This window comes from Argiope bruennichi, chromosome 5 (assembly GCF_947563725.1).
Source record: "Argiope bruennichi chromosome 5, qqArgBrue1.1, whole genome shotgun sequence".
In the NCBI taxonomy this organism is placed as follows: domain Eukaryota; kingdom Metazoa; phylum Arthropoda; class Arachnida; order Araneae; family Araneidae; genus Argiope; species Argiope bruennichi.
This window is the reverse complement of record NC_079155.1, coordinates 14,530,735-14,544,794: the sequence shown is the minus strand read 5'-3', so window position 1 is coordinate 14,544,794 and position 14,060 is coordinate 14,530,735. Positions and strand designations below refer to the sequence as shown.

The following is a 14,060-nucleotide window of genomic DNA, read 5'->3' as shown; positions in this document are numbered from 1 at the left end:
TTTATTTATTTATTTATTTGGCATTATAGGCAAACTAAGAACGGATTTCACAAACTTTTAATTCGGAGTTTAATTAAAAAATACAATTTTAATGTGTTTAACATCAAAGCATATTATCGCATAAAAATTATTTTATCATCGTTTTAAAGGTTAAAAAAGAATAGCTTTTGAATAATAAAAAATTTGTCTGATTGAGAGTAATTTTTTTTAAGAATAATTTCTGAGGAATTAGTTTTGGACACAATTTATTACAAGGATTTTTATTATGAAATTCAAAATGATATTGCTTCTTCGAATCGTTGAATCGCATTATTCTGTAGCTGTTAAAATTCTAGTAAAATGGGGGGGGGGGGGATGCTTTCATTGCTTTTATTTAAACTTAAAAAAATTTAAAGCTTATTTATTGAATAAAAATCTTTTTTTATAAGTTTTATTACATTTTGAAGCAATGAGATTTATTGTCTCGCTCTGGCTTCAAGAAGGAAATTTTTTAAAAAGGCTTCAATTGGAATATCTACTTTCTCGTATACAAAATTTAGAGAAAATATTGCAATCGTCAAAAAATTCAAACTTCGATTTTAACGAATATCCACATTTCATACCTCCTTGAATTCGAAAACACTTTCGGAAAATGTCTGTCTGTGGCAAAGATAATGCACAAACATTTTGAGCTAAATGGATGAAATTTGGATATACAGTATTTCGATCAAATTTACAGCATCATCCGTTTAGAGGAAATCTGTTCGAATATAAGTTAGCATAATAACTACAAAGCGAAGAGAGCTAGATAGGTAAAATTTGGTACACAGATTTAATATCCATTGTTAAACATTTGTCAAATTTTGAGCCAAATCCAAAATGGGAACGCATGTCGGTCTGTACTTTCAGAATTATGTAAATGCGATAACTCAAAAATGTAGTGATTTAAATATGTCAAATTTTGTATTATAATTTTATGATTTTATTTTTTGTAGTTTTGAGTCAAATTTTTGTTTTAATAAATTAAGAAGAATGCGTCTAAAACCCAAATTATCTGTTCGGATATTTTCAACCGAATGCCAGACGTTAATCCCAAAGCACTTGCCAACGATCACACGATAGAATTAATAAAAATATTTAATCCGCGCCTAGTGTTAATATTCTCGAACTATTGTATGCCAGTGCCACACAAGGCATCTCATGGCAATATGCGAGAAAGTTTTGGGGTGACTGTGCTACTTTATTTTCGTTTTACTTCTAACTGCAGAACTCACTTTTTTTCACTTTATGAATTTGTTTTTGTTATTTATGAAAATTAGGACTTGTTAAAGCATATTTATTTCCTCGTAAAAAATATATATAACGTTTCTTTTGTAATTTTTTAAAAGCCTTATAGGTTAACATGCAGGTTTTCATTAAATTTTAGAAACGTTAAATGTTAAAAAAAAAAAAAGACTTACAATTCTTTAGAAATAAGAGGTGATAAGACAATTTCTTTGTAGTCTGATCATATGTGAACGCTGCTATTATTTTTTATTAAAAAATTATATTTTCTATATAAAAATCAAATACAAACTTTTTGGTCAAGCCGAGCCTTTACATCATCGACGTTTTCAGAAATATTGTATATACCTGATAATTTATTTTAATTTTAAGAAATGTCGAAAAAGCTCTCATATCTTTGTTGTTAATCTTTTAAAAGTTGATTAAATATTTTTTTGCTGTTAATAGCTTTTTTTTAATTATTTTTATAATCATTTTTATGCTTTTGTCAAATCCAAAAAAGCATAATTTTACAATAGAAGATGTTGTGCAAATACTGAAATAAATATTAAAATTTAAAAAAAGAGCATTGAATAATTTTAAAGAATTTTTATAAATAAAAACTATGCATTATTATAAAAAAATTACTATGCTTAGAAAATACGCAGTTTGTGTATGCATACTTATACAAAGATCATTAAGTTTTGGGGCTAAGGTGCTTAAAAAGTACTTTATTTTTACAGCGGTTTTTCACTATGCACAAAGTCATGATAATCGAGTATTCAGTTAAGTACCGAAGACAAAAAACTTTTAGTTTATTCTCAAAAACAGACCTTCGAATCAAATTATCACCTTTTGTGATATCTCCTTGGCCAACTCCATTCGATTCAAAGTATTTCCTACTGATATTAAATTTCAAGATAAAATTCTTCTGATTTAGATAAATTTCAATGTTAATGATTACTTAATTGGCTTTAATTAAATATAAAATTAATAGTGAGGTTTTTAAAAGCAAATTAAAGAGACTTATTTTTCTGTCAGACTTGTCTATTTCACCCTCATTGGCAAACCTCTGAAAGTATATATGCACCAATTCTGATAGTTCTTGGGCAAACAATGTGGCCTGTAGAGTGACACAAACACACTTTGTTTTTCTTTATACTAATTTTCAAGAATCGATTACATTATTGGCATGACATACAAATTGCTTTTATTATTTCCTCAAATATTTCATTGCATGATTCCCCCCCCCCCCCAATTGTTGAAAGCTAAAAAATCTTTCTTCTAGTTAAAAAATAGAATAAAAAGTCAATTTTCAATACCATAAAAATTATAGAGATGACCTGGAGAATTGTGTTTTTTATAGCTCTGTGATATGATGAAGTTGGTTTTCATTAGGAAAGCTCAAGGACATATGGACAGAACATATATAAAGATATTAAAATCACGTAGTTTTAGTGTCTGATTATTTGATGGAATTATGGATAAAAAATTGCATCAAAGCGATTTAAAATTACTTTGTTGCCATGAAATTTAAATAATTTTCATTGTTTCATCAACTATCTGACTGCTTGATTTTTTTCACGATTGAAAGCTAAGGAAGAAGGATTTTGTTTAATATCTATGTAGTTTATATGATCAGTAAAAAAAACGAAATTATCATACCACATAGGCTAGAATATAGATGATAGGCATTTGCATTTTTAATAGTTCTATGATGTCATGCGACTAATCTCCAGTAAAAAGTTTCATATGCGCAGTGGACAAAACATATGTTAGATAATTAGAATATCATAACTTTATTCTCTTACAATTCGATTATATCATGAACATAAGATTATGTCTAAACTGGAATTAAATCTTACCAATAGTCATGACAAACCAGCTAATTGCCAAAGGCCACTAGTTCTATAGTATTTTTAAAATCTCAAGCACTTTTTGTATAAATTTAATCATTTTATTCAATTAATCATACTTGTTTTACTTCTTGACACCTATGTCTCACAATTTTTTTTTCCCATGCCTAATGTAATGATTCCAACTTGACATTTTTGATAAAGTTTTTATTTTAAATCTGCTAAATTTGAATTAAAAATTAATGTAAGTGACAGGGCCAAGGAAAGGAGATGATATAGGTCAGTCACATATTAGAAGACAACTCTTTTCCTTGCTCCATATCTAAAGATATAATCTCCTCTAAATTATATATGCAGATATGGAATTTTTTTATAATGTTTCCAAGTGCGAGAAAATTAATTTAAATTAGAATTATTTAAATTTTTAAGAAACATTACAGTAATGCATTGTTTTAAATGTGAAGTTATGACCTCTGTACCAAAAATTACTTGGATGAGGAAAGGGCTGGGTGTCTATTAAATTGCAGATGCAATTGTCATGAATGCTTTAAATATCCAAATTTTTAGCTACATCATCTGTTAGGAAAGAAGGGGAGTGGGCAAACCCTAAGGTTCAGAACAATTACAGTGATATTCATTCAGCAAATGACCTTAAAGATAGAATTAAGAATTTTATTGAGTCATAAATAAAATAAAAACTGTTTTCCTGGCGTCAAATTTTAATTATGGTCTCGTGCAAACAGTTAATTTGCTCTAAACTAGACATGGGTACTTGCTCAGTATATTAGCAGTAATTGGTTATTGGTACTGTTAATATATGGAACACAATTTTTGAAAAAAATTGAATAAACCATTACTTGAAATCATTGTTTCAAACCCTATAGTAAAAAGTACTTCCTTCCAAGATATTGAAAAATTTAGCAGATTTAAAATACAAATAGAAAGCAAATATACAAAATATAAAAGTTACCTTGTTATCAAAAATAAGTTGCTCTGGAATAATAAAAAAAAAAATCCAAAATCTTTCTCGAAAATTTGTATGAACGATTCATTAGAAAAATTTGACTTACCTCTATTTTTCTAACTTCCATGCGAAGGAATTTAGCACACAATTACCTGAAAACTTATTTCATTTACAACATGTAGAATCATGCTTTATGTCTGATTTCACATTAAAGGAAATATTTTATACTTGGAGAATTATTTGCATTGTCTTCAATTCAAATTAGATTCAATTTTTAAAAAAGAAAATTTCTATCCACTTACCTTTTTGTAGTAAAGTTCTTTCAACTTTTTCTTCTGAAAATAATATGACATCTGCAAAAATAAATAAGTAAAGCATTTTCAGTATGCATATACAAAGAAAGATTTATATACTTGATCAAATTTAAATAGATGATAGTAAATCATATTGCAATCATAATCTATTTATGTAAAAATTATTTTAATGTCTGTCTATTCTTTACCAATAATATTTGAACTTTCTGAGTAATTGTTTTAAATATTTTTATACAGAAGTAGTAAGATTATTTATTTAAAGAGTGTTAATCACATATTACCTATCAAAATCAAGTAATGGTATATCTTATAGTTCTTAGAATTTTAATAGTTGTAATATTGGGCACAGCATTTCTTATTTGCATGCATGCGCAAAAACACACACAGGCAAATATATATATATAATATTTTAAATCTTGTATGGTATGTATCTGAATCATTTTATTAAATTTATGAATTATTTGTTAAGTGAATTCTGATATAAGTTTAACCTCAAACATTATTTTTATCATGGAAAGTTAATTCCCTTCATAAATGTTTTTTTTTTTTTGAAAATTAGTTTTCAATATTTACATTTTTTTTTACTCGATTAAAAAATTTCATCATTTGAACTGTTTATTTAATACTAGTAAATCCCATGCTCCAACCAAAACTTTCTCAAAAGCTTCTCCTTCCTAACAATTATTTTACCTTTTTTTGGTTACTGAAATTAAATACTCAGTAAATTGTATACATATAATAGTAAAAGCAAAGAAATTGGACAGTTAATATGTAGATATAATTAATATCTATGTTAATTTTTATTTGTAGTTAATATTTTTCGATTCTGATGCTATTGTCAGGGATCTGACAATAGCATCTACCTTTTAGAATGAAATCTTAGATTCCTATCTGGAAGAGTTCTTTTCTTAGCTGTGATTTTAGCTATTAAGCAACAAAAATAATCTATTGTTTCATAGAAATGAGGAAAAATAGTATATAAAAATATAGTTTTTATTAAAATATGAAAGTATAAATTTTTATTAAAAACAAAGATGCCCAAAATAGACCGAAATCCATATTTTTCATTTTTTTTTCATGTGAACTATTTTATAATATCTAATGAGTTTTGCAGATAATAATTCTGAAATTTTAAGAAGGTGAGATAAAACACTATTATAACAAAATTACCTGACAAGCAAGCATTGAATACAAATAACACAATATATAATCATATGATAATATTTTCCCTATTACTTAAAAGTGGAAAAAAAAAAAAAAATTCCTCACTTGAATTTCTAATGCATATCACATTAGTTAGAGTAAATATTTGAAATATGAAATTTTCTTTAACTTAAATTTTGAAACAAGCTATTAATGCAATGCGAATATGTTTTCATTGAAGTTGAGTAGGGTGAAGGCGCTTCCTGGTGATAACTTATTCATTGCTTTAAAGTTTAATTTAGTTGAGGAAAAGAAATGTTGATAAAAATAGGATAACAGGTTTGTGTGGTATAAATTATTACCAAAAGAATTTGTGTGGTATAAATTATACTTTTAATATTTTAATATTATATTTCAGCCATAATATGTTTATAAATTTACCTTTCGAATTTTTAGCAAATAAAAGAATTTTTTTTCCTTGCCCCTTTTCTTTATGTGAGACCTTCAAAATTTTACACGAATTTTTTTTATTTAATTATTATTTTATTTATCTGTTATTTCTTAAATAATTGACTGCATGTTAGTATGAATCAAAGCATATATTAATAAATAATAATGTTGATGTATAAAAATTTGCAATCAATATTTCTCTTTTATATTTATAGGAAGGCAAGCTCAAACACAGTTTTTGAATTTGGAACAAGTTGGTGTTGATATCCATCCTGATTCTTATAAAGTTTTAGCTTCAAATGAGCAAACAAGTGTTCCCCATATTTATGCAATTGGTGATGTTTTGCATGTACGTATTAAATTTTTTTATGCATTAACATGCTGGAATGGTATGTTTTGGACTAAGTATTACACATTTGTTTAGATTTATTTTTTATGAAGCTTTTAAAAAATATATTCCAGTATGAAATAAATTTATTCAGTTTAGTATTAATTGAGTATTGACTAATCAAATGTTATGCTGAGTACCATTAGCTATTTATTAAAGGTTAACAAATAAGTGAAAATTAAAATTATTATATACTGTGTTAAAGCTGAGTCTGTATATTTCATATTTTGATTTTAGTTATTTCAATAATTGTATAATTTTATGTCAAAATCAAGTTCCGTTATTTTGGTTCTAAACGTTATTTCTAAAATATCTGTAATTTAACAATTTAAGGGATAGGACAGATTTTCGAAATTTTGATCACGTATAATTTTGTGATTATATTGATTACAAAATCTTAAATTAATTATGAAATCATTAGAAGCAAAATAAGTTTTTTATTGGTTCCATTTTTAAATATATATTATTGTGATACATTTTGATTTCAAGTCTGTTATTTCATTTTCTTGCCTTAGTTTTACAGTTTCTTCAGTTACCACTTTTTTTAAAGAAAAAATAATTATTTTTATATGATTTTTTTTAAAAAATTTAAAATTGAAGATAAGTGATAAGAACATTTCACATTCACTTTTTAATTCTGTTGATGATTATAAATACATAACATAATATTATGATGAAAGATATAGATTATAATATAGCATGTTATTATAATGTAGCATCTATATTTTTTTAGATCACTGCTCAAATGCCAATTTTAAATTAATGAACAGAGTTTTAATTTAGAATAATGATAAAGTCATAAACAAGTGCATGAAAATTTCATCATAATTACAATAATACACATTATAATATTTAAAGCATTATTTATATATCTTTTATTCATTGATTATTGTTGAATAATTCTAGCTAACAAGAGAAATGTTTTCATGTTGGCTAGAATTTAACAGTTAATATCTATTAAATACAAATTAAGAAGGAACATATACATAATAAACACATCAAAAGGAGAAAAATTTACAAACAACTAGGCAAATTAGGGATAATCAAAAAGAAATTAAAACTGTAAAAAGAAACAAACTTTCCTACATAATGAAAATATCTATAAAAGTTAATAAAATTAAACTTCTTTTTTTCATTTACTGGATTTATTGCATATTTTCATTAAATTTTTCTAGAGTTTTTATTATAAATAAATTATTTCAGAGCTACAAAATTTATTATTTTTATTGTTTTTAAATTTCAGAATGTAGAACTGTCTCTAATATGAAATAAAAACAAATATATCAAAAAGAACTAACCTTAGTACAATTCTGATTTTAATTTAATGTACAATAAAGTTATGTATGAATGGTAAGGTATTGTACATACTTAATCAATATCTATTATAATCTTGCTTGATAAATCTAAACCAACTGTATTCTTCATTACCAATAACCTCTTTTCAGTTCAATTGAGAACTTCTTGTAACACAATGATGAAAAAAATATTTACCCATAAATAAACAGTAAATGAAGTATTAATCTATTATAAAAAGTAGTAAAAAATATTTCTTATAATTAACAATAAAAAGTATAATACAGAATATGGCTAGAAAGTAATTACTCATTATTACACTATTACTACTTGAAATTTAAATAAATACTGCTTTAAAAAATTTTAAGAGAACAAATCAAACATAAAATATCTGGTATGTTACTATAAATTTAAAAGCAGCTATATTTTTATTTATTTGAAAATCAAATGACTCCTTGAAAACATATGGGAAAATATTATATTTTTAAATTGATTTTAGTTGTGATTTTAAGTCTCAAAAAAGAAATTTTACATAATTAAAATTCTATAATAATGATAACTTCTAGAAGTTCTCAAATTTTTGATAGGTTTAATAAAAATTTAATAAACTTGTACTTGCTACCATTCAACTAGTACTAAAAACAATTTAAAAAATGTTAATATCCTGAAAGTTAATTTATAATTATTTTAATAAGACAATAGTTAAAAAAAAACCAACCAAGCAGTGTCTAGGCTCAAACTGATACATAAAAATTCAGGGCATTCTCTGTAATTTTAAAATGTTACAAATAATATGGCTGGTAAATTCAGGACAATAAAAGAAGTATTTTCTAGAAGTATCAAATTGTTAATATGACTAATTTTAGACTGCAAGAATATCATTAATTTTATCTGCCTACCAACCAGGAGATATTAAAAAATAGTTATTTTTGCTTTATGCGCCAAAACTACATCTTGCCTGCTCTGCTTTTACAAGAAATACCTTTATTTTTTAGAACTGTACTGTGCTTTACTTTTGGAAACACTAATCTATTTGTTGATGAATTGTTATAAATCTTCTAGGAATTTTTGTATTTAATTCTTGTACTTTGTGGTAAATAAGACTGCACATGTTGCCTAATTACTTATTAGATTAATATCCTCTTCTTTTTACTTCTCTTCTTCATATTGATTTAATCTTTTGATTATAACCTTGGCCTGCAAATATTAAAAATGATTTTAGTAAATGATAGTGAACTAGCATTCTAATTTTGAAGTTTTTGACAACAATTTTCTCCTTTTTCCATGTTGTTGTTACTTATGGCACTTGTACAATCCCACTGATGAAGTCAGGCGATTTAAGCCGGGTTTGTGCAGTAGCTTCTGACAGTAAAGGCCCCTGAGCACCCGAGGGCAGAAGTCTGACTTTCTAACTCATATGAAGATGACATTTGACATATATGGCACACTCGCTTGCACAACCCTTTTTTACAAGGGGGCTCTTTCACAGATAGAACACAGGGTAAAGAACAACTATGTCCAAACCAGCACACCCAGATCATGGAGAAGACGTGCACCCCTAGGCCAGGACCTTACCTCCAGCCCTTTTCATATTCTAACAGCATAGCAATATTTTAATCAATTTCCCATATAAGAATTTATGCCAGTAAAATACAATATATAACAATTTCATCATCGTGATGTTTCATGGTTCAGAATTAGTGTGCAATTCTTGTAGAATATTTATTATCTAATGGTGATTACTCCTCACATCATTCCTGATTGAGGACATTTGATACACAAAGTATTTAACATTCACCAGAACCCTATACATGATAATCTTTTATTCATCCTGGTTTTGAATCCAGGAATATCATATCCTGATGTCAACACTTTGCCAATATGACATTATAGCAGACATATTCAGATATAAAATGAAAATGTGAATAAATGATATCGAAAATCATATAAATTGTATTGAATTAAACTACATACACTATTTTATATTTCATGAAAACAAGCTTAACATTTATTAATCAGTATCTTCAAATGTCTATCTGGTTTCAAAATATCACTAAATTTTGAAAATTCGATGAAGCTTATAATATACTAAAGCTTAAAAATGTATCGACATAGCTGAACATTTGTTGTCAAATCATTTGAAAATTTGCTATTCTTAGTCTTCTTTCTATCTGATTATCTTTATCTATATGATATCATCTCCATTGATACCTTCCTCTGGGGAGTAACAATGAGGGGGCAAGGGGAGATATAGATGTTCTCAGTACCATGAGAATAAAACATTTGTTTTATACCTGTTGAACATTAAAAGACATTAATTCAATTTTTAAAGTGAAATTTCATGAAAGTGTGAGAAAATTATTCCATGTCCTGATCGTCAATTGTGTTTGTTAAACTACTTATGGTGATTGAAGGCGAAGAATCATATTATGTCACAATAGTCAGTCACCCTTGTCTTGATACACATCTATATTTTCTCCTCTAAAGTCTTTCTGATTGTTAAAAATTGAGATATTATTTTAAAAAAAGGATAAATAAAAATTTAAATGCAAAAAGAGTGATGGAGCAATAAAAAGATAATTCTAAATATCTATATCTACCTTTCTTATATTCTTATAGAGGACAACACATTTTATATTTCAAGTTCGTTAGAAATAGTCCTTTCTATTCCTTTTCATAAAAAATTATTGCTTAAAGTGATCAGTTTAATAGATAGTCTATAAAAAAGCTTTTCATGCAATTTTAGATCAACTACTATATATATATATATATATATATATATAGTTAATTATTATATTCTGCTTTCAGGAAAAGCCAGAGCTTACTCCTGTCGCAATCAAAGCTGGGAGACTACTTGCACATAGGCTATTTGGCAATTCTGAAGAAACTATGGATTATGAAAATGTAAACAGATTAAAGAATTATTATGACATCATTTATGAAATCAAATACTTTTGATTTTTTAAGCATGAAAAATTTTAATTTATAATAATTCATTTATATATTAACATCTCATTTTGTTACAACAGAAGAATTATTTTGAGATTAGCCTTGTTATATTGTCAGATGACAAAAGTGATACTTGAATCCAAGTCCCTTTTTTAAACATCTACACCAAGAGTAGACTATTTAATTCTTGATTATCATGCACCAAAACTCACATACATGATCTTTGTTTGTTAATTACTTTTTATCCAAAGACATGATTTGAATTTTGCACTTTTTCTCAGTTTTCTTTACAACATATATGTCGTGAGTTTTCATGAATATAAAACTTTAAAATATAGAGTTACGACATATCAAAAACTATTTTTTATATTAAATTCACATTATTATATGATCTATTTTCATTAAATAAAAATTCATCTGAAAATTTTAGTTAAAAAATTTCTCTGAAAACTTTTAAGAATTTCAGGAATAATTTATTAAATAACTGATAGCTTATTAAATTTCGTCATATGCCGTGATGCAGGAATGAAACATTTTCTAAAATCTCAAAACTTTAATGAATTTTTCAGTTTGATGTATACAGATATGAATTTTGCATTCAAATTAAGTTAATTTATTAAAATATTAAACTTTTTATATGAACTATTGTATAGTAAAATATTGCATATTTGTTGCAATTTAATATTAGTTATGTATGAGAAAATTATTTTTCTAAAACATCCAATGTTGGGTGACGAGAAATCTCTTTTTGATTAACTTCAAAATTTATAAATATTAATAAGATATTAAATGTCTTACATTTTTAAAATTTAAAAAAAAATGATTTTTATATTAGATTTGTTTTATAGATTGCAACGACAGTTTTCACACCATTAGAGTATGGGTGTGTTGGGTTATCTGAAGAAAAAGCCATGGAAAGGTATGGTGAAAGTAATCTGGAAGTTTATCATGCTTTTTACAAGCCACTTGAATATTCTATACCACAAGAAGATTCAAGTCAATGTTATATCAAAGTAAGTTATTTTAGTTGATACATTTTTTTTATACAAGATTCCATTTACACTTATAAATGGAAAATTTTATAATAGAAATGTATACAGGACTCTAAATTAATTTAAAATAAGTTTCTTGTAATCAATAGAAATACAATAAAAGTCCTCCTCCTTCTTTATAGTATATGTTTAACTCCTAAGTGTGAGAATTTTACTTTCCTTTCAAGGCTTTCTTGACTTTATTTTTCTCTTTTTCTACGTCAAATCCCGATCCAGAATTTGAATTATAAAGTCTTAAATACTTTTTTTTTTTTTGTAATTTTGTGTTTAAATTTTTTATAAATAATTTTCAATTGAAGAGATTTATAAATAGGAGATACAATTTAAATTATGAAAGTGAAAATACAAGAATTAACTTTAACAGTAATAACTGAGCAAAAAACTAAACATAAATCCTAGTAAAGAAAGTTGGTTGGGGATCTAAAAAAGCTAGTAAGAGTGGGAAACACACACACACACACACACACACACTATCAAAATGAAGTTAAATAAAATAATTACAATGCATACATGCTTTAATGTAGAATATATGTTATAATTAAAATTTGGAAAAAAATACATAAACATAAAATACTGAAAGGAGGTGCTTTTTAATTTTTTCAAGTGAATAAAATTATAGAAAAATTTCTTGATTTACTGTAAAAAAAACTGTCTTAAAATACAGTATTTTCTGGTTAATGACATCTCTAATAAAGTCCAATTAATTCTAGCGATAATTCATCAGCGAATTATCGCTCGGATACAGAACAAAACGCCGAATTCTAACGACTTCATGATGAAAGTTAACGCTAAAACGGAACAATTATAACATTTTAATTTGATAATGTTTGGAGAATCCAAATTTTATAATAAAAAAAAAGAAACAAAATAATTGTTAAAGGTTAACATATTTTTGAAAAATATACTTTTATTTAAAGATAGTGCTTACTATCTGTTCATATTTGATTCAATGTTGGAATAATAATTAGCATGGCTATTTTTTTTAAATTTAAAATATCAAATAATAGCTAGAATATAATACTGTTTGTTTTATTTTACTTTAGCTAATTTAAAGAAATCCATTTGGGAAATATATTTTTGCATTTTCAGGCTTTGTTTGCACACTTATACAGAAATCAAAAGGGCGAGATTAAGCAAACTGAAACTTTATAGCATTATGTCGATTAAGGATTAATCGCGAAATAATGATTTTATGTGATAAAACATTTATCGATATTAACTAACTCAATTACCTTTTTTAAATTAAAATCATTCTTTGCTGCTTATAAAAGCGAACATACGTGTGTTGGCGCTCTGTTGGACAGGAAGCTTGCTAAAAGGCGCTCTGCTGGAATTTGTCTTGCCGTTGCCAAATTTGGCACAAATATTGTGTAGAGCCGAAATATGTACTTAAATGCGATCTCCCCCCCCCTTCAGGAGTGATCATGTTTTAGTTTTTTTTTTTTTTTTTTTTTTTTTTACAAAATCCGGAATTACCAGTTTTTTTTTTTAAACTGAAGTTTCTTAATTTTCTCGGATCCTATTTAGTGAAACTTAAGATTCCGTTATAATAGTAAAATTAGAATTATTTTTCAAGTGATTACTCGCCAGTTCTGATAATTCACCTAAATTGAAACAATCAATGCAAACCCAAATTAATTTAAATCTAAATAATAAGTAACTTTTTCAACAAAATATTAAAAGAAAAAAAATCAGTATCCGGGACAGCGCTATTTGACGCATGTTTCGCGAAATTAGCCTATTTCTGTCTGGAATAAATATATCATAACATTTAGCTTAATAATTTTATAGATGTGCATTCGGAATTTCGAGAATCATCATTCTGATAATTTAATTTATTTAGTTAAGTATATTTATGATGAATATATTGATAGGAATCTTGGCAAGATCAATTTATACAGAAAAGAAATTCAATGCATTCCCAAAGAGACTTGAATTAAATGAACTAATTACATGTTGAAAAAAAAAAAGACTTCTAAGAAATATCTTCAAGTTTAACACAATCCTGCTCTATATTGTGAAGCAAGAACTTTCATTGCTTTAATGAAATTGATAGATAATTTGTTAAAAATTATTTTAATTGATAAAAAGTTGTTAACCATAAATATTTGTTAGTTGCCTTAGGCAACAACTGAAAATATGGATTTTGTAAACTTCGGGTTTAACCTATTCAAGCAAAAAGAAAATTTAAAAATGAATCATAGTCTTAACACAAATAATTAAAAGTGCTTTACTTTCTTTATTGAACCCATTTTTGAAAGTCCATTTCATTATTTAAGTAATATTATAATAAATATGAATAGATGAAGAAAAGAATGAATATTCTGTACCCTACTCATTCTCGAGATAATAAAATATTTATATTTCTTTAAATAAAAATGCATTTGAAATTTTAGGGTCAGAAATTGC

General features: G+C 25.8%; 1 protein-coding gene across 3 annotated transcripts in view; it reads left to right on the top strand.

Moving 5' to 3' along the window:
• Positions 1-14,060, top strand: part of LOC129969260 (thioredoxin reductase 2, mitochondrial-like) — a 351,586-nt gene that overhangs the window by 125,042 nt on the left and 212,484 nt on the right. For 2 of the 3 annotated variants that reach the window (XM_056083730.1, XM_056083729.1), the window contains exons 10-12: positions 6,185-6,318; positions 10,459-10,554; positions 11,448-11,612. In XM_056083730.1, the coding sequence (XP_055939705.1) occupies positions 6,185-6,318; positions 10,459-10,554; positions 11,448-11,612 (395 nt within the window). Of the gene's footprint in view, positions 1-6,184; positions 6,319-10,458; positions 10,555-11,447; positions 11,613-14,060 lie in introns of those variants that run through there. The other variant, XM_056083731.1, reaches the window with a different exon arrangement.